Source organism: Polypterus senegalus, chromosome 16 (assembly GCF_016835505.1).
Source record: "Polypterus senegalus isolate Bchr_013 chromosome 16, ASM1683550v1, whole genome shotgun sequence".
Classification (NCBI taxonomy): Eukaryota; Metazoa; Chordata; class Cladistia; order Polypteriformes; family Polypteridae; genus Polypterus; species Polypterus senegalus.
Window position 1 is genome coordinate 3,785,816 of NC_053169.1, and position 20,931 is coordinate 3,806,746.

The following is a 20,931-nucleotide window of genomic DNA, read 5'->3' on the forward strand; positions in this document are numbered from 1 at the left end:
CCGTGGGACACTGACGGCTAATAAAGATGTTCCATTTTTCTCGAGAATTCACGGCAGCTCACGAGCCGCATTAGTGCCAGTCCGCTCTGAGTGAATGTCACCCCCAGGCCGGGGGGCCTCACCGCCGTGGCTATCCTGGGACAAAGAGGACGGAGATGAAGATAGATTGGGGGGGGCGTTTCTTACTTCTCGAGAGGTCAAAGATGGGGGGGCACACTGGTGATTATAAACGAGGAGCTCATGGAGAGAAGGACAATAGCGTGGCGCCTCGTGACGACCCCGAGTGTGTGGCAGTGTGCCCAGTGCTGTGTCTCTGGTCAGGATGTATGGATGAGCGACACACACCCAGAGCTTACTCGACACACTCCATCCCAGGTGGCACATAGTGGCACCGTGCCAAGCTCACCATGCCAGGCTTAAACGTGAAGTGAGCTGCAGCAATCCAAATGTAAAACAGGAGCTCAGGGAAAAGCGGCCATGCTGGAGTGGCATACATCAGGCTCCTCCCATCAGGTGGAGGGGCAGATGGGTGGAGCCTAAACCTATTGGGAGGGCCATTGGCTGCCAGGTCACCATGACACTTCATCAGAATGGCATCAGTCAATGTGAAACATCCTACTGGGCATCCTTAGATAACAAGGCCCACATACTGGTTCTGGGCACCCTCATTGGCAGAAAATTCACATCAAGAAGGTTGAAAGAATGACAGTGAGGTGGACAACCTTAAGGGCAAAGGTGTGACGAGCAGTCAGGGCACAGCTGCGGACCCCTGGACAGGCCAGTCTGGACAAACACATGTCCAGACGGCCAGCAGAACCAACCGGATGGCAGCCAAAACGTGTGACCACACCCCTTTGTCATCGTGTGCATACTGAGCACGCTCCCTCGTGATGGGTGGTGTCATTGCAGCCAAAGACCCAAAATGATGGAGCAATGACATTGTCATCGTCACAAGTGTAGCAAACTCATAACGCTGCGACAGAAATTAACAGCGATGGCCCAGAGCCAACATGCCCACCACATCAGAGGGCCTTACCAGCTGGCTGGCACATGTGGGCTGCTTGGCTACTCATCAGGGGACCTTGATGCATCTGCCTTGGCCCCCTAGTGGCTCATGCACTGGACTGAAAAGCACAAGTGACCAGGGGATCTGCCAGCCCTTGTACCCGTAAAAGCCGTGGGGGGCTTTGGGTTTGGGGGTCCCTTACACCAACTACTTAAAACATGTTAAGGTGCCGTAAATCACTAGGTGTCTGTTACTGCGCACTGGGTGGCACAGGGGGGCACTGGTTTCATATAGCACCTTTCTGTAGTGAATCCCACCTGAAGGCACATTGTTGGTTTCCACAGCTCTAGAGTGACAACAGTAGCAGGTGATGTGACACTGGGTGACACTCAATGAAATGGCTTCATATAGCGCCTTTCAAGGGTTACCTCTGCTGATCAGCCCTTCATGGGTGCCGCCCACTTGTTTCCGTAACTCTGCAGCATCCTGCCAGTCCATCAGAGTCACACAGGTGGGCACTGACTTCATATAGCGTCACTCAAAGGTCATCTCCACCTGAAGACACCCCACTTGGGGGTCACATGGGGGTCAGCAGGTGGCTGCAGTGTCCAGTGTGGGGGCTACTAGGTGGTCACTCTGTCCCCCACACATGTGCTGCTTTTTGTCTTTACCTGGCGCTGCCTCCGTCAGCTGATGACGTGCTGGCAGGCCCCCGTGCCCCCTGCCCACTCTTCTCATTTTATAAATAACGCATCATTTCCCCGTTCAATTCACCGAGGTGCCATCATCTGCTGTCTGCCGGGCGTAGCCTCCCAGCCCAGAGCCACAGCGGCGTTGTGGTTGGCAGGCCCAAACAGCCCCCGTGAGCCCCCTGCTTCATATCTTTATGCGTTTTGATGTTAATGGAAGTTCTCGAGCTTCTCGGGGGTCCGAGGAGGAGGTTTGTGCTGCAGCAGGGGGCTCGACACGCCGATGGTCTTCTGTCAGGCCTCGAAATGTACTGTCATGGTGTGGACCCTCAGATCACTCGTCTTGGACACTTTTATCAGACGGGCTTCATGAGGAATCGAGAGGAGCGGGCAGGCTAGTGGGCAAATGGGCAGGCGGGCAAGGCCTTGAGGTCCTGCTGATGGCGGGAGGCCATTTGGAGGAGCCGTGACTCCTGCATCCGTCCAGAAAGGGAATGCGCGGCACTAAGACGCCAGCGCCGCTGCCCTGCCAGCTCTGGGACCACCAGCCCGATTGTGCAAAGTGAAAGCTTCCATTTGATCGATTCTCCACGGCCCCATCGACGGCTAATTATTTTTGTTTTATAGATAATAACGAGACCCCGGGGGGGACGCAAAAGACGTGTAAAATGGTGGAGCTCTACAAGTGAGGTTCAGCAGCGCTCAACGGCGGGCAGATAAGAACGAGAGGAGCGAGGGGGGCTAGAAAAAAGATGGGGGGAGGGGGTGGTCCTTCATTGGAAATTCTCTGCAACCCAAAAATAGCCATCCAGATCACGGTGGTCTATGGTCACATCTCGGGACGCGGGCAGCTTGCCTTCTCCCTTCATCCTGCTAGGGGGCGCTCTGTAAACTGGCACTCCTGAGAGCACCTCGGCTGGGCGCCACCTCTCGCTCTGTTCGCTCCACATGGATGTCCTGACCCGCACCTCTCGTCCACACTGGTGGTCTTGGTGGGCCTTGGTGTTTGCACCTCCAGCGCCCCCTGAAACAAGAAAAGCTCAAGTGGCTCCCCTATTGATACAAAGATAGATTGAGAGATGTGAAAGGCGCTATATGATAGATAGATAGATAGATAGATAGATAGATAGATAGATAGATGTGAAAGGCGCTATATGATAGATAGATAGATAGATGTGAAAGGCGCTATATGATAGAGAGATAGACAGGCAGGAGATATCAAGTGAATAGAACAGTCTTTGGTGGTCTTTAAGCAACAGACCCCACAATGGGCAGCTGCTCCAAATGCCCTTCAGTTCTGGTGGTCCTGACATTTCCTGAGGTGCAGCCTACCCTTAACTAAGATGGCTGCCACCGTGGCACACACCGAGGGATGAGCTCATGCCATAGCGATGGCCACACCGAGTGGAGAAGTCAGTCACCCCATGAATGACATGAAAGCTGACAAGTGGCGTCACATGCATGTGACCAGACCATGACACCCGGGTGATGTGCCAACACAGCTCATCACAGCAGGAGTGAACTACCAGGTGCTCGTCTTGGTTCACAAGCCCACCGTGCCACTTCTCATTGTTACCCACTCATGGTGGCTCCTTTGCCCTGCTGTCATGGGGTGCCCACTCAGATGCCAGGCTTGTTCTGAGTGTTCTTGTCCACATCTGAGTGGTTAGAGGGTCACTGGAATGGCTCCTCGTGTAAAGCTGAGCAGCCTCAGATCAGGTGGGTGATCAGGGGGTCCGTACGATTCTAAAGACTGACATAAGCCACTTGCTGCCCGTTTTGTTACCTTGGCAGTGCCAGTGCCAAGCTGGTTGGTTTTAAGTGGGCTGCTCTCGGCAGACCCGATGAGCCGTTTCCTTAAAAGGGTCGCCGGAGCAGACAGGTGTCGTTGTTAAATGCGTCTTCAGTAATCTTCATCTTTCACATGGGAGGTAACTGAGCCCCTTAATGACTTGTGGGCACAATGGGGGTCTCTAAGCACGCGTGTTTTGTCATCCCTGGAGGTCTCTCTTTCTCTTTTTTGAAATGGAGCTGATAGAAGAAATCAGACTGGAGTGAAGAAATTAAAATGCAAGGAACGACGCCAAGCAGTGAAAACCACCGGCAAGCGTTCGGCCCCCTTTGCGCAGGAGCGTGCGGCCCACCCTCAGCGTAAGCCTTTAATCTTGCTGAGGATTTTACAGTCGACGGAGGAGAACATTCCATCCTTTCATAGCCGTCTCATTCACTTCGTTTGTGTTGTCACGACTCGGGGGGCTTCACTTCCCTTCCTGTGTAACAGCTCACTGGTGCCATTCGAGCACAAATTCCTCGTCAGCTCCCCAGCAAGTCCTGATTGGCGGACCCTCGCCTGACACGTCCACCGTGGCTCCAGGATTTCAAGTTTGCGTGTTGCTGCTCTCACTGTGGCTGTGACGCTTCACACGTTATTGTCATTGTCTACTGAAATTGTCACCACACCGTGCCCGCTTTGGAGGCCGCCATGTTGAGCCCGTGGTCTGGGGTGTCGTCATAATGGGACACCTTATAGTGGGTGTGGTGGTCCACTCCCTCAAAATGGCCAAAGTGGACTTAGGCCTCCATGGATAACCAGGGTGGCAGGCCAGAAATGCCCCACAAAGGGGGTCCGAGCCCCCACTCTAGTGGCCAGCTTCCAGTTTGAGAAATCCGTAAATAAACTTCACGCGAGGGAGAGCCGTGAAGTCTGGGTAGCTGGGGGTCCCCCAGGAACAAGTAAAATAGCAAAGGGCAGACGGCAAACACGATTGGTCGAAACGGCCACCCTATGCAAATGAGCTCAAAAAATCCCAAAAATGAGAATAAACCTCCATAAGGACCGGGCGAGGGCTGCCCACCATGAGGGCGGGGGTGCGATGTGGTCACACCTGCCCAGTGGTGCCTTCACATTCGGAGGGAGAAGCTCCAGCTGGCAGTGCCCACAAATCAGCCCCCCCTGGGGTCCGGATGAGTCGTCTTTAGAGTTGCGGTGACAGCGAATCACATTTTAGAAAAATAATCAACAAACACATCGATGACAAAGTAACACTTAGAACACTCGACAAGACGGACCCCCCCAGCCCACCCCAGGCCCCCTGGGAAAAGTTCAGTCCTCTGCAAACGCCTCGGCTCTTTGCTTTTACCAGCCTTCCTGTCCCCAAATGCCTCCCCCAAAGTCCTCAAATGCAACCTCAAGTGACAAAGTGCCCGTCACAGACCTTAGGAGTCATCTGAAGGGAAGGCCAGCGGGTGGCACCTCGGCTCATCACGCTGCTTCTTTGGGCGTCATTTGGGCTGGCGGCCCCTGTTGTACTCCTAATGATGACCCAGCCAAATGTGTGGTGTCACCGACCCTGAAGAAGAAAGTCACACACACACACACCGCTCAAGAGCCTTCAGTGGGGCTGTCACCCGGCCACCGGCCACATGAGAGGTCCTCGGTGTGTGGCTTTGTCCTCCTTGCTTTGTATTCTCCTCCCTCGGCGTCTAGCGGGCTGCTGCTGAGTTCTGAAAGGTGCTGATCTTGCAGCCCCCCAATGCTGACTGTGGCGGTCCGCATGCTTATTGCTTCCCACTCTGATGATCAATAAGGAATAAGAAGGAATCAGAAACAGCCTGGTTGGCACGGGAGTGACAGCCTGCACAATATGTGCCAGGCTGTGAGCAGAAAGTCCAGGTGGGCACCCTGAGGAGGAAAACAATGGAAGAAATGAAATGCCCTGCCTGGTGTCTCCACAGCACGCCTGCCAGCTCAGCACATGCACTGCCACTTGACTGTCACCAAGTCACCAAAGCGCACAGCCGACGACACCGTGTCACACAGAAGGACGATTGACGAGAAGCGTGACATGCAAAACGCACAACTGCAGTGAACGAGACACAGAGGGACGGCTTTTAGTGCCACCCTCCGTCTTCTGTGGCTCAATGCGCTCCAATCTGCATCTCCCACAGCTGCCACACGCACCCACTGCCCACCTGGAGTCAGTGGCCATGCCATCTGCTAAACATCACCAGAGCTCGCCCACACAAGCCCCTCCCACCCAGTCATGTGCCCCAAAGCACTCCGGATGGCCCCGCCCCTTCTGACACCTGCAGACCTCCAGTGTCAGACCCCTCAGTGGCTGTGACGTCCTTCAGGGTCCTGTGGCTGGAGGTGTGCATGGAAAGGCAGGTATGGGGGCTTCCATCCTCGTCATCGAGCGCGCATTCCATGAAAAAGTCACAACCGAACGAGGTGGCGTCACCTTTCAGTTTGTACACACGGGCCACCAGTGTCAGCACTGAGTGACCGCAGGACCAGCAGGGCACTTCGGCGGACGTCAAGTGTGAGGGGAGCAGAGCTTGGGGGTCGAGGAGGGTCTGGCTGCGGACCTCCGGCCACAGGCCCCTGAAGGCTCTGCCACTGGGGGTCCACTGCAGGTGTCTCTGCGCTGGCAGGCTGTGATGTCATTCAGGGGGCTGTGGCTGGGGGTGTGCAGTCAGACCCTCCTCCCTCATTTGGCTTTTACCAAATTGAGATCGGTGGTCCGTGTGTTTACCGTGCCACACTAGGACACTCTGCCTCGTCAGTGACAACTAATAGAAGCTACAGAGTGACAGCCATTAATAAAAGAAGCACAGAGTCGGTGACTGAGTGACACCCCCAACATCAAAGTCTCACACATTGTGAATGAGGGGCTAACAGGCGGGGGGTCTTCAAGAGACGCCCCTGCACTCATCGATCCCAAAGGCCACCAAGTCCTTAAGAGTCGACAACGGGCCGATGGCTGTCACCGTCACTGTCACACTGAAGCAGGATGCCGGTCAGCGCCCGGCCACTTTCTGTGACTCCCAATGAGCTCGCCTTGTCACTTTGTCACTTTGTGTTTGCTTCGATGCCACTTGGGGTCCCAAAGAGAAGAGAGCAAAGAAGAGGAGGAGGAAGTGGGGGAGGTCTGTGGGGAGACTGGCAGTGCCAAGCGTCCCGCAGAGGTCTGCTCTGATTAGGAGGGCCTTCTGGTCTAATCTGGACAGGCGTGGCACTCGAGAGGTGCAAGGCACCAATGAGATGAGTGATGAGCTTTGGGCAGGTGGGCAGAAGGTGTGTGCCCGCCTCTAAACAACAAGCTGCTGCACATTCTGTGAATTTGGGCATTTGACGGGCAGGATGTGCCAGTGTGTGACTGCATGGCAGGGAGGGGGCACTGAGGTCAAAAGGCTCCTTGGTTTGTGGGGAGGGGTATAAAAGACATGGAAGGTGGGCAGTGAGGTGGCATGTCTTCATCTTTGGCTAGCTATGTGAGGAGTGCCATGCCACCAACTTGGGATATTTGAGATATGAGACCCTCAGCCCTGAACTTAAAGTGAGCTGCCTGTGTGCTTAATGCCCTTAAGCTGCTGCCCACCGTCTTGGCAGCCTTGGTTTGCAGCCAGCCTCTCATCAGTGCCAGTGTGCAGTGCCAGGAGGCCAGGCAGGAGATGCCAGGTGCCTTGCGGGTGGACAGACATCTTTTCTGTAAAATATTAACTAATGGTGGCTTCAGATGATGACCGCTGATTGAAGTGTCACCAGCCTCGGTCACTTTGTCCTCTCTTTGCTGTCACTCTTCATCCGTCCAGGGCTGAAGTTCTCAGACATCTCGGAGCAGCCGTCTGGAAAGCAGGCCCACCATCAGGGTGGCATTTGTGTTGACGTCCGCCTTGTGGCAGCGGCGGTGAGCACGAGATGAGCGGTGACAGCAGCAGCAGTCGGCGGCATCTCGTATGGCACACCAAGACGTGCCAGTCAGTGTGACATGTGGCCAACGGCTCGGCGTCCTGCCGACTACGCCTCTCACTCTGCGCGAGTACTCAAGGGGGCTACTGTGGCAGCTCGGCCATGTCACATGCACGATGGGCCCACCACCCTAACCTGGCACTGCCGGACCACTCGGACCTGAAGAGCCCGATGCCCCCCCCGCCCCACTGTCATTGGCTAAGTGAGCAGATGTGGCCTCGGTGGGGCGAGCCACAAGTAGGTATGTGAAGCGGGTGAGCTCGTTGGTCATGGCGTCGCTGGCTTGATGCCCCTGCCAGGCGCCCACCCCCCTTAGGGCCAGAGCTTGGCCCCTTACGCTTTGAAGACTTGGCCCTTGTGTCCCACCTCGACTGGCGCCCCTCCTTCCCTCCACTGGGGTCTCTGGCTCTCCATTCCTTCTTCTCGTCTCTTCAGTTCTTAGGACTTTGTGCCCGCTCCTCGTCTCCCGCCTGTCTGCGTTTCGTCCTTTCTTGTCACAAATCAGCTGGCAGCTCCGCTTGCTTCGTTGCTCCTACTCGTCTTACTGTTTGCGCCATCTGTAAGAATGGCACTCTGCCTTCCCGGGACCCCCATCATCAGCGCGCCCATGGGTGATAGATTCATCCGCTGAGTCCCTTTGTCACTTTGAGTGCCTGTCACATCAGTTAACTTCCTTATCTCTTATTTACGTATATTGGGCCTTTGACGTCTATCTGGTCTGGGGGTCTCCTACTTTGGGGTCTTGGTCTGGAAACCTGTGGCGTTCGTGTCACCGGTCAGCCCACCACATGACAATGGCATGCTTGCAGTTGGCCCAATGACTCCAATCCAGTCCACCCTGGGCACAGCTCGCTGTCTTGACGAAATGGTGGGCAGGATCTCGACCGGCTGGTTGGCACCAGCATGGCCATTGACAGTTCGCCACTGCACAACACGAGTGCCACTCACTGATTAACCAATGAGGGAGGTCAGCAGAGGCGTCTGGGCTCACCGGTGCCCGCTCCGTGCCCTCTGCGGGATTATTCAGAGAAATGCCGCCTGGGGGTTGTGAGGGGGCTTTCAGCAGAATAACAGAAGGACTGAAAAAGAAACCAAACTGCACCATCGGTGGGCTTCAGAGCCTCAATGTTCACCCGCCGGTGATGCCCGGGAGCATGGCAGGCATAAAGGAGATCTGCATGTGCACGAGAGGAGGGCAGCGAGCTCATGGTGTGTGTGCGTGCGTTTGAGCCACTTGGCTGCCCGTTTGCGTGGCTGCGCAGCCTGCATGTGTGCCACGCCGCACTCCTCAAAAGTAAGGAATGTGCTGACCGACTGTCCAATACTGGATGACCGCTGGAGTTGATAACAGAACCTGCCACGACTGGCTCAAGGTCAGTGGGTCAGCCAGCGGCAGTCCCAGCAGCACTGGGTGCAGAGGAGGAGCCAACCTTGGACCAGATGCCAGTCAGTCTAGAATGGCCAGCCATGCCAAGGAAGAGAAAGATAATGGAGACAGGGGGAGAACCTGTATACTCCGCACAGAAAACAACAGATGCCAATCACTGTGCCACCCAGAGCAAAGAATAATTCACTTCATTTAAAGGTGCCCACTAGAGAAATTAGAAACGACAGCAATCCAAGCCAGCAGAAAGAAAGCTGCCAGGGTCAGTGGGTTGGAGGGGCACAAACTAAAGGGGAGGGCACTGCAGAGCATCAGGCCAATGGCACCACCTGCCCAATAAGTGAGGGGTCTCTCTGAATGGATAACACTGGGGAGGCTGGTAAAGACGTGAGCCACAAATTGAAACACAGGCTGGCACAGCCATCTCAGTGTGTGCCAGGGCAGGGGCCTGTGAGTGACCCACCTGAGGTTAGATCTCTAATTACCCAGAAGGCTGTGGCACCCTGAGAAGAAGCAAAACAGTCTATGGGATGCCAGACGGGGTCTCTGACCCCTGGAGATGCCATAAAGGTCTGGTTAAGGACAGAAGACCTCCACTTTCTGTCTTGCACCCCCCTTACCTCTTGTGGACCCCTGGGTGTCTTTTTGGGGTCCCAGATGTCAGTCTTGATGTCCTCAAGTTTCACAGCCGTGCCCCCTAGTGAAATGTTTCCCAAGCCCCCCACCATCACATACACACTTACTCTTTGCCTTCAAAAGCACCTGACACTGCTCTGATTGAGCTGTCCGCTACCCAGGATGGACACAGGGTCCCAAGCAGGTGGGCACCTGCCATTTACATCCGCGTCTTCCACTGAGACTTGTAAGGGAGGGTCCGACTGGCAGCAATCCCCTTCTTTTGTGTGCCTAACAAAGAGCAAGAAGAAAAGCTGTTCTGCTTGGATGGCTGCAAACAATTGTCAGACATGATGCCATCAAGACATGGCCTTGGGTGGCACTTGGTGGAACGGAGAGATTGACCCCGTGCTCACTGAAGGTCAGCGTAATCGAGAAAGATTCATCAAGATGCTCAGAGGCAGCGTCCTTTCTCAATTTGCTCGAAGCCGTTTTCATTCCTTAAGGAGACGGCTGCCCAGGCCATCCTGATCTAATAAACGCACACATGGGCACCGCGACCTTGGGAGGTGAGGGGGGTGTCATGTCATCACTCCCACTTAACACGCCACGCACAGCTCCCTGTAGTGGATGGCTGTTTTAGGGAGTGTTGGCATGTCCGTCGTGTGTGTCTTTGGTCATTGTCACTGCATGTCACATGATTAATATGTTCAAGCTGTCATTGAACGCCACTGTCATCAGGGCTGAGAAGTTTATTTTAGGGGTGGGCCGTGGACTTTTAGGACTTAGACGCACCCTGCAGTTTGTGCTTAGCCGCCCCACCCATTGCCTGCCATGTCCATCATCAAGTTATCATGCAGCCATTTTTGAACCTGATTGGATCTCCCACAGTTGAGCCTATCGTGAGCCGCCACTGGGTGACCCCCTGGGGTCATCGGAGCCATTGGCTACGAGTTTCTGATCAGCGCTGCAGGCCGCACAGTGGCCTATTTCAGCACCACGGAGAGCCGCCGATAAGACGGGCCTGCCGTTTCAGCACCACGGAGAGCCGCCGATAAGACGGGCCTGCCGTTTCAGCACCACGGAGAGCCGCCATTAAGACAGGCAGGACTGCTGGTTAGCGCAGGGCCGTCAGTCGTCCGCTCACGACTCGATGTTGGAGTGTTCACACTGATGCCAGGCGCCAGGGTACATGTCACTCTCTGCCAAATGTATAAAGATTGTAAAGAGGTTGGCTCGTGGGCTCAGGCCAAGGCTGCCATAGTGCCAGTTGTGCCTCTCCAGCCCACATGGTGCTTTGAAATGAGGCAGCCTAGAGGTAGAAAAGCTCGGCAGTGCAATGGCCTCAGAGGCCTCCAGTGGGCGCTGTGCCTTCATGCCCCTCAGGCATGTCCATCAGTGGGGCACCAACACACGTTAATGGCTTACTGCCCCCTCAGTGACCTCTGCCTCCTCCTCTGGCATGATGTGTTGCCCTGTCCATGCCAGGGCAGGTCTCAGTGGTCACCAGCTCTGTCCTACCCTGGTACTGCCCATGCCCCTACTCGCCTCCTCCCGCCAGATTTACATTATTCACATAAAAGCCATTTGATTGGAGTTTTTTTTTCTTTTTTACTCCACACCAATTTTTAGGAAAGAGCAATCACGTTGAATCTCATCATCGCTCTTCTCAAGTGCCCACATTTAATGTAATTACTCTCTGAAGAACGAGGCTGCTGCCTTAAAATAGGAGGCCATGTCTGAAGTCAATTACAAGGTCACCAATCTTCACGATGCCCTCGAGGCTTTCCAAGTGCGTTTGTGGAGGAGCCGAGCACCAGTCACTTCCTTCATCTTCTCTAAAGTCCTCCATCCTAAACAAAGGCTGGCAGCGGGCGGGTGAGCTGGATTGCATGGCAGCATCGAAGGAGGACGAGGGCCAGCTGTGCACACTCCGACGTCGGCTCGTGTGCCGCTGGACTTTAAGGAGAATGTGAAAGAGTCGGGGTGGCAGCTTGAGGCCAATGCCAGGGTGAATGTGGCACTTTGGACTGCCATCACTCAGGGTGAGCCCAGATATCCAACAGCCAGGCCGTCATCTGACCTGCTGGGTCCTTATGGCTTATCTCAGCAGCATCAAGTGCCAGGGAGAAGAAGCCAAGGCAGGATGTCAGTGCCAACCCATCACAGGGCACATTCATGCACGACACAATTAGAGCTGCCAGTGGTGTGGTGACAACACCCTGTAGACCACCTCAGTGTAGAGTCAGGTCAGACCAGAAGGGGAGCAGTGGAGCCCCCCATCAGTGCAAAACAAGGCAATTCAACAGTGAAGAAGACAGGTGGGTAGGTGGAGAAGGCGCTATATAACAGAGAGAGAGAGAGAGTGAGATATGTAAGGCGCTATATAACAGATAGAGTGAGATATGTAAGGCGCTATATAACAGATAGAGTGAGATATGCAAGGCGCTATATAATATATAGAGAGAGTGAGATATGTAAGGCGCTATATAACAGAGAGAGAGTGAGATATGTAAGGCACTATATAACAGAGAGAGACAGTGAGATATGTAAGGCGCTATATAACAAAGAGAGAGAGTGAGATATGTAAGGCGCTATATAGGCACTTTATAACAGGCAGGCAGTTCCACGGACGTGTCTTCTAGTTCAAGCATGATGGCCTGACTGGGCCACCCGGCCCCTGACCTCTCGCCATCTCTGTGCCCTCCTGCTCCTGCTGAAGGTGACGGTGCCCGGCTGGCATTTCCCTACGTTGTGCCTCATGGTGCTATGAGTGCCACCTGCTGGCCGCTGATCTCACACATTAGGCGCGCGGCTGCAGCTCCAGATGTTCCGCCAGCTCGTTTGAAATTGCCAGTCAGTAATTGGCGTGCCGGCAGACGCTCATGGTGACAGATATGTGGCGTTATTAAAGAGGACAAAGCGCATTATCGTGACCATGAGAGGACTGGCATCTCATTAAAGAGATCCTCCTCAGTTAACCTGCAAGCCGATGAAACAAATAAAGAATCAAATCAGCGGAAACGCGGCCCGCGAACTTCTTATCGAGCGGACGTGATGGGCACGGGAGGTGGGGGACGGGGGGGTTTTGCACAGACTTGTGCTCTTTGGTCCTCTCCTTCCTTGTCCCCTCCATGTCCCCAGTGCTACCTGGGTGTCCTGCCGGATTGCTGGCCATCGCGGCCCCTCGTCTCTGGTGGTCCTTCGCTCTTTCTGACTGTTTGACGTCCTTTATAATCACAGCCAGCCTTACGTCTTACGCTACACAGAAGCCCCCTCGTGTCACTCTGGAAAGTGCAGCGAGTAAAATTACAGACCACCCTCTGGGGGGTCAGCCCATCCCTCTCCTTCTTCTTTCAAGTGCCCACCAATGTGCCCACAGCTCCTCCACTTTAGGTCTGACTGGGCGAATCTCGCCTGTCCCATGAGGAAGTGCCATGCCATGCCTCTTTGTCCCGTTCCAAAATCGGGGTGGGGCGGGGCTAAGTCTGTCCTGGTGGCACTGGGCATAAGGCAGGTGCCAACTCTGACCAGCTCACCAAACCCACTTGTCTGATGGGGAGAGCACAGGGAGAGCAGAAAGTGAACCCTCGACACTGGGGGCAGCTCTGGGCACCGTGCCACATGAGAAGTCCTAAAAACTGCTGCACAAAAGAGGAGGAAACACGCGTGTGATCATCTGCCATACGCTTGCCACGTTCAACATGAATATGCCCTGGGCTCACACACACTCTCCGTTCAGTTCAAACATCAAGTGGGCTGTACACTCTGAGGACTTGAGCATTGGCTGAAGATAAAGAAAGTGGAAACCCTGCTGCCCCAGCCTCTCTGTGTGCCAGCTGTTGAACCCTCCGTCACCAAGCCATGCCAGGTATGGAGCAGAGGAGGAGGAGGAGGACTGGGCAACAGGTGCCCGTGCCCGTGGGTCTGTCTCTGCTCTGAGCCCCTTGATGAAGCCGTGCTGAGGTTTGTGAAGCGCCATCTGTTGGAATGAAAGCGGAGCCTGAATTCTATTAACACACGCATTCCCAAACAGAGTCCAGCAGATGGCGCACTGCGACTGTTAATGCTGAGGTCTGCGTGGACGGTTTAGACTTCCGCTCACTTTAGAGGGGCAGCTCAGCTAACAGAACAGGCGGCGAGTGCGGACCGCCACAAGCGCCATTAGCATGCCTTCTCCATTTGCCATTTCTAAAATGAATCGTTATCACGCTGCGCCTTGAAGATGAAGTCCTATTGTCTCTTTGTACCTGATATTAAAATTGAAAACTTAATTATTTATTACACACTTTTAATTCCACAGATCACTGAGCTGTAAAGAAATGCATTCGTGTTTGAGCCGTCAGGTGACAGACTCGAAGTGCTGTTTGTTTTAAGGGTGGCCTTATTAAACACGGGACCACCAGAAGAGAATCGTCTTTGAGTGGGAGGAGTGGGGCGCCTGATTATCGCCTTTCATCTTCTCCACGTCTCATGTGCTCTCCGCTTTAATCTGAGGCTGGCGGGACCCTCGTGTAGCCCCCTAAGGCTCATTGGAGTGGTGGGGAAGCATTCGGACCATTAAACATGACCTTGAGAAGAGAGCTGAAGGGCACCTGGACATAAAGTGGGGGCATCTTCACGCTATATAGCGCCTTTCTCATCTCTGTCTAGTGCTAAGTGCATTGACTGCTTTGTGTGTTTCTGACGTGTCTCTTGTTCCAAGTCCCCCCCCCCAGTGTCCTGCGTTGCAGTGCCCACCGTAGCCCACTCGCCTTGCCATTTTCCCCACTTATCATTTTATGCCCACCATGTCTCTTAGCTCAGGGTGGTCCCGTCTGATCTGCTTACTCGATCCAACGCAGGGTGCAGCGAGCTCTCCGAATTAGCGTTGCGCCGTGTGTTAGAGCGCCTCCTCCAGGCCCACCGTCAGGTACGCCACATTGTGCTTCAACATAAAGTCACAAACTTCGCCTTTTCCACAAAGTGCTGCAGGGGGCAGGAGCCTCTCCCAGGAACATCCAGTAAAGGCAGGAAGAAGTCCAGGCAGAGTGCCAGTCCACCAACGGCATCATCAGGGCACTGACCACCTGTGCCCACCTTTGCAGTCGTTGCTCTTTCTAGCCTCAGCACATGCCCACCACACTCCCAGTTCCTGCCCACTCTACCTGCCTTGTCCAGCTTTTCTGCCCTAGAAGTAAAGTCATTTGGCTGGCACTGGAGCGCCATCTGGTGGCAGATGTTATCACTGCACCTTGAGCCTCTGCTTGCTTACAAGGTCAGTGGCCAAACCAGCACATGGCACACACCCATACTCACTAATACTGGCCAATCCAGTGGCATCAGCACACCTTGGGGCTCACCTTTGGAGTTTAGGATGGATGAGCTTATTGGGCAGAATGCCCTTCTCTCATCACAGCTGTTCACTGGCAGCTGGAGAAGACCCCCTTAAACATGGAAAAGACGCGGACCCCACAAATGCCACTCCAAACCAGAGAGCAAGTGCCCGAAGATGGGAGTGCCAAACACTGGCTCACCATGGCATCCATCAAGCAACTCCATGTTAGCAGTTATGCCCTCTAATGAAATGAGCAGCTGTTTGTACCCACAGGCAGACACTTGGCACCACCAGAGTCCTGGAGTTTGTGATGGGCACAAATCCAAGAGATGAACAAACAATGGGGTCCAAAGGAGGCTCACTAATGGACAGATAGACCAGGGGATAATTAGGACTGGTATGCCATTCTGTGTACCAGCACCAAGGCCACCTGTGTGGCACGGATAATAGATGGATGGATGCCAACCCAAGACTCACATGCCATCCAAGGTTGTCTCCTGCCTTGTACTCAGTGTTGCCAGGATAAGATCAACCAGCTGTCATCCTGGTTTGGCATAAGTGGGTTCAGTTATGGATGGATGGTAATAGGGAGGCTGGCATCTCACCCAGGCTTGGGTCCTGCTTTATACTGTGAGTTGCCAGGATATGTGCCAGTATCCTCAGTCTTGGGCTGGATTAAGGGGGTTCATTAATTAATGGATGGATTGTATTTTAGGGGCTGGCATGCTATTCAGGATGGGCTCTTGCATGGCACACAACACTGCCAGGGTAAACTAGTCAGATGGATGTATGAATGGGTGGCAAATCAGGCTGGCGTCCCATCTGGACCACATGCCTACCTTGGACCAGATACCAGGGAGAAAAAGCCAGCCCCCTGGCCCCCCTGTAGATTTTGTGGATTGGATAGTGGTTGGAAGGTGATTGGTGCCTGGCATCTCACCCAGGGCTGGTCTCTGCCTGGCATGCCTTGCTCTCAGGGTAAAGTGAAATGGATGAAGTGGGGGAAATAATGGAAGGATGGATGGATGGGTGGCAATTTGTGGCAGACATTTAGGGTCACCCCCCCCCCATAGGACCCTAAAACCATATTTAGCGGACCCTCAGTGCAGACAGGCGAGTCTTCCTACAGAGCAGGCGGGCGTTTGTTAGTCCTAACTGCAGATGAGTGGCACTGACATAAAGTGGCACTCTCTCTTTCTCGGTGACAAGCGAGGTGCCCGCGTCTCTCAAGGTCACGGGGCTGCGATGCCCCAGAGATGCCCCAGAGATGCCGATTCCATCTTTTCTGCTGTTCCTCTGAATGGACGTGAATTTCCACACTTGTGCAACTTTAATGAAATCGAGTGGCGGCGGCGGTGGCAGTGATGGCAGCGGAGGCTTCAAAAGCAAATTTAGCAGCTCAGTAACTCGGAGAGCCGTTCATCTTCATCAGGAGAAAACAAAAGCCGCTCAGCGCGGATATATGAGACGTTCACGGGGGTCCGGCCGGCGCCTGGTGGGAGTGAGCCAAACAGCGATAATCTGTCCAGCAGGAGACCCCCGAGACACACAATCCAAAAGCAGGACAATTAACTTAAGGGAGGGATGATCACAGGGAAACGAGGAAAACAGCAAATCTGCAGCCTCTCGAACCCTTGGCCACCTGGGAGGGTTGGCTTGCACTTTGACTCTCACCCTCCAGTCCTGAACTGCCCCCTTCTGCCCGCTTTTCAAGCTGAAAGCCCACCCTGGCACCCCTCCACCTTGATTTGCCTCACAGATGCCCGGCTCTGACGCCCTATGGTGGTATTTCAGGCCCGGCCTCTGTTCACATCCTCCCCACCCATAACCACTGTGGGTCTGAGGCTTGCCCTGTGCCATCCTGTGCCCCTCCTCCACGGTGTCCCATGTTGAGTGTTGAGTGAGTGCAATGGTGAATCAGTCAATATCGAGTGTTAATGTCATATAGCGCCTTACTTTAGAGCGTTAGAATGATGGTAATAATCAGCCCATCGAGTGTGCCAGTCCTGTTCAGCTATTCTTTATTCTGTAAAGTGCCATTCTGAGTGCCACCTGCTTTGGCCTCACATCACTATAGTGCCTTTCACAATCAGTGCCCTAGACAATGGCAGGACCAGCGCCCATTGTAGTGGACTCTTAATGCAGAGGACAGAAGGGTTACAGACTCGGCTCTAAAAGTGCCCAGCGGGCATCGACTCATGTCCTGGGCGCAGTGGCTCATGTCAATCTGAATTTAAAGAGTGAAGTGAAAGCTGCAGAGACTGAGAGGGGGGCTTTGGGTTACAAGGGGCTGTCAGCGTTTGAGCAGATACGGCAAAAATACCCAGAAGCCTGATTGGATCAATCGGTCAATGAAGAGAATAAATCAGCCAATCAGGTAATGAATGAATCGACTGATCCCGCTGACCTAACATGCAACATTTAAAGCAGCGAAGAAACGTCAGGAGGGCCGCGTGAGCAGCGGGCAGCCACACAAGGCATTGTGCCATGACCCAACACAGCTCACCCGCATAAGACTGGGTGCAAGGCAGGAGGCAGCCCTGGACAGGATGCCAGTCTGCCACAGAGCCCACCCATACTGGCCAGCTGAGAATCACACAGACACGGGCAGAATATGCAGGTGAGGGGAGGCCTAAGGCAGCAGTGCTAAGTGCTGTGCCACCCCATTTATTGTACATTTTGAATTTGCTGCTAAGCGCTCGCAATCTCCAAAGACTTGCCATTAACTGAGGGCTTTAAACGGGGCACTGGTGGCCCCACCATGGACTGGCATCCTGTCCGGGTTTGTCTCTCACCTTGTTACCTGTGCTGCTGGCATAGGCTCTGCCCCCTCTGGCCCTGAACAGGATGGGCAAACTGAGGACTTCAGGAGTTGTTGGGCCGGGTGAGGAGCGGGGCTGTTTTGGGACCCTTCGACATGGGGGCCCCACCCCCACACACACACAAATAAGAATAGTGCACAGCTGAGTGACGTGGGCGGGTGATGATGGTCACCACTGTCCCCCTTTTTAAATTGTGTCCCACTAAAGTGACATTCTTGCTCTCTTGCAGGCTGACTGGCACAAATCTTCCATCCCCGGTGATCAGCAGCAAGAATTGGCTCCGGCTGCACTTCACCTCGGACAGCAACCACCGGCGGAAAGGATTCAATGCTCAGTATCAAGGTAAGGGCCGGTGGGGGGCTGTATGTGGGCAGTGATGCTGGTTCGGCCCCCTTATGGACGGTTTCTTTGAACTCCAATGCCATTGGCTCTGCCGCTGTGCCCAGATACCACCCTAAAGGTCACCATGTGGCATCTAGAGCCTTGGGTGGCATTATGGCTGAGTGTTGTAGAGGGCGCCAGCTGGTGGTGATAGGGTCAGACCCCCAGTTTTAATTCCGGCACATTCTTGTCACTGCCATGTCCGTTATGGCTGCCTTTTGTCCACTCTGTGCCCAGTGACTTGTCCTCTGATGTCCCCCTATTTGTCTTTTTATTTGAGTCCCACCTGCTCATCGCTGTGCTCTGAACTCACCTGCTGTAAGGCTCTATAAAAATACAGGGTGGCATGGTGGTTAGTGCTGCCAGCTCCAGGGTATGGGCTCAGATCTTGGCTTGGCCTGTGTGGCATGAAGATGAGGGGACTTTGGGCTCTGAGGAGGCCTGTTGAAGGCTGGCATCCTCTACAGGAGCGGGTCCTGCCCTGCACCAGCGCTGTCTGGGTGGGCTCTGGCTGCAACTTGAAATGAATTGGGTTCAGGGTGTGGATGGTGGAATAATAAAGACAGTGACACTGGGCACTGGGCATCGTGATCGGATGGCACCCCGTCAGTCCTGCCTTGTGTCTCATGCTGATAGGACTATGAGGGTACAAATGATGGGCAGCTGCCTGTCCTGGAAGGGGCACGAGTCACGGTAAAATTCCAGAATGGCCTGAGCTGCGCTAAAGGGGTCTTTCATGAGCCCCCCGCCATCTCCCGCGATGCGTGCCCAGCCGCAGCCAAACGCCTTTCGATGGATTTTTATTCAAAATGACTTTTCCGCATCTGATCGCAAAGGGGGGCCTGCGGAATGGCGTGCCGGTGGGCTCTTATGATGTGAGATGACAGGAAGCCTCCAAAAAACAAAAGCGCAAACGTCCCGAAGGCCCGGCCCTGACTGAGACCCCCACAGACCCCCGGGTGACTTAGCTGCCTACTCAGAGACCATCGCACTTCTAACGATGCAGCGCGCGCACGCGACAGGGAGACCACCCGGCCGTTTCCCAGCAGTGCTTTCGGTGTGCGGACACACCGTCGTTTTATTTAGCGGGTTTGGGGGGATTCACCGGGTTGGACCACTGGGCGCTTTATCTTCTTTATTCTGTCCTGGCGTGTGCCCTGATCCTTGAGGGTCTTTCCTGCAGGGTCCCACCGAGAGCCAGCGCGATGTCCGATGTGATGGATTCCCCCTTCTAGAGAGGCCGCCATGCTGCTGTACTTTAATATTATGCGACAGCGAGGCTATTGTGGGGGTCCCAGTGCCACGCATACTCTGCGCCCCCCATTTGAGGCGCTCGGCCCGGCTGTGCTGAACTCGAGTTCACCTCCCGCTCCTCGTCGTCTCTGCCATCGTTTGAAGTGTCCCCAGGGCGGGGGGGCAGAAGAAGTTCAGCACTGGGCCAAGGGGCTTTAACAGTTTGGGGGGTCCGAATTTACCAAAAGTGAGCGCACAGCGAATCCTCAATCAGAAACCGAATATCTCATCACTCAAGCAGGGCCACGAGGGGGGCTGCAGTCAGGACGGGACATCTGAACTGTGAGCGGAGGTAATGACGGGGGGCTTTGATTTTTAATGATCTCTTCAGTCCTTTATTCTGGGACTCCGCACGCGACTCGCTGATGGGAACGCGACACCGCCGAGTGGGCGGGCTCTGGCCAGATGCGTGTCGTGATTGGTAATCCCCATCTCGTCACGTGTCGGCGAGCCGCTGGAGACCCAAGTGCACGCGCTCAGTGGTGACGGCGCGTCCACGGGGACTCGGGTGCAAGAAAGCGTCCTGCTGGAAACGGCTGAAGATTTACGTGACGATCCGCCAATCAAAACGCGCAGCGCGCTAGAGCCCGCCCACTCGGCTGTGATGGGTGCAAATGACAGCTTCAGCATTTCACGTCGTCGCGTGCGGAGGCCCAGAAATAAATCAATGAGAAGATCATTAGGAGAGAAAGCAGCGCGTTGATTTCTTTATTGTCACCTCTCGGCTGTCTGTAAAGCACTTTGTCACATCTGATCTTGAAAAGCGCCTCCTGAATGCAATGTCCCGACTGTCACGCTCTGCGTCATTCTTTCATTTCCTCCTTAAATGGGCCCAAAAGCAGAAAGCCAGCACGGCCGAGGGGCTCAGAGAACTGAAGACCCCCGAATCACATGCTCTGCGCAGGCCATCAAAATGACATTCAAATTGGAGCAATGCCACCCCCTGCCTGCCCCCCACATGTCACAGAGAAGGTCAAAAAACAGGACAAGAAACACAACGACAGACAACAAAGCAGCAAACTCAAAAGAGAGAAAGCCCCCCCACGCTATCGGGCAGACCCCATTGTTTGGGGGTTTTGAGCCCCCCTAAGTGTTTAGTGGGACCTTGTGGCCCAACATGAGCTTCTGTCCTGAGCTCCTGCCGTCTTGAAGGCGTTTGCCCACCGAGGGGCTCACTTCCCCAGTGATGTCGCCATGCCATGCCCTGCTGGCCAGCTGGTGGTCCTGATTCCTGTCACGCTTTGCATGTCTTGTATTTGTGTGTCTGTTGAGCCCAAGGGGGGCGGTGCCCCTGCATGCTGCTGCTCACTTGAGGTCCACCGCAGGACCCAGCTGACCTTGGTGGGCCTTCTGCTCATCTTTTCTGGGCTTTGGACTTTTGTTTGTAGGCAGCGTTTGAAACGGGAATTGACTTTCCGGGAATTCCTCGAGCCCACCTGCCCAGGTCTGTCTGAAACCTTAAAGTGCCCCAAAGGTGCCAGTCAAGTCCAAGACCGGCCCGTTGGCGCCGTCACCCATCTCATTGTTGTAATTGAAAGGCCTAAGGGTCTGGAAATCAGCTGAAGCCGCCCTGAGGCTTAAGGCCTTCACCGTGAGGAGAGGGGAGTCGGGAAATGCCAGGCCCACCAGAACAAAGACGTCTGCTTACTGTTTGGTATTAAAGAACTGCAGA

At 54.4% G+C, this 20,931-nt stretch overlaps 1 protein-coding gene across 1 annotated transcript in view; it reads left to right on the forward strand.

Moving 5' to 3' along the window:
• The window catches only part of LOC120517025 (CUB and sushi domain-containing protein 1-like), a 293,367-nt gene that overhangs the window by 115,047 nt on the left and 157,389 nt on the right, over positions 1-20,931 (forward strand). Inside the window, exon 6 of the mRNA XM_039739099.1 lies at positions 17,815-17,927. Within this exon, the coding sequence (XP_039595033.1) occupies positions 17,815-17,927 (113 nt within the window). The remainder of the gene's footprint in view (positions 1-17,814; positions 17,928-20,931) is intronic.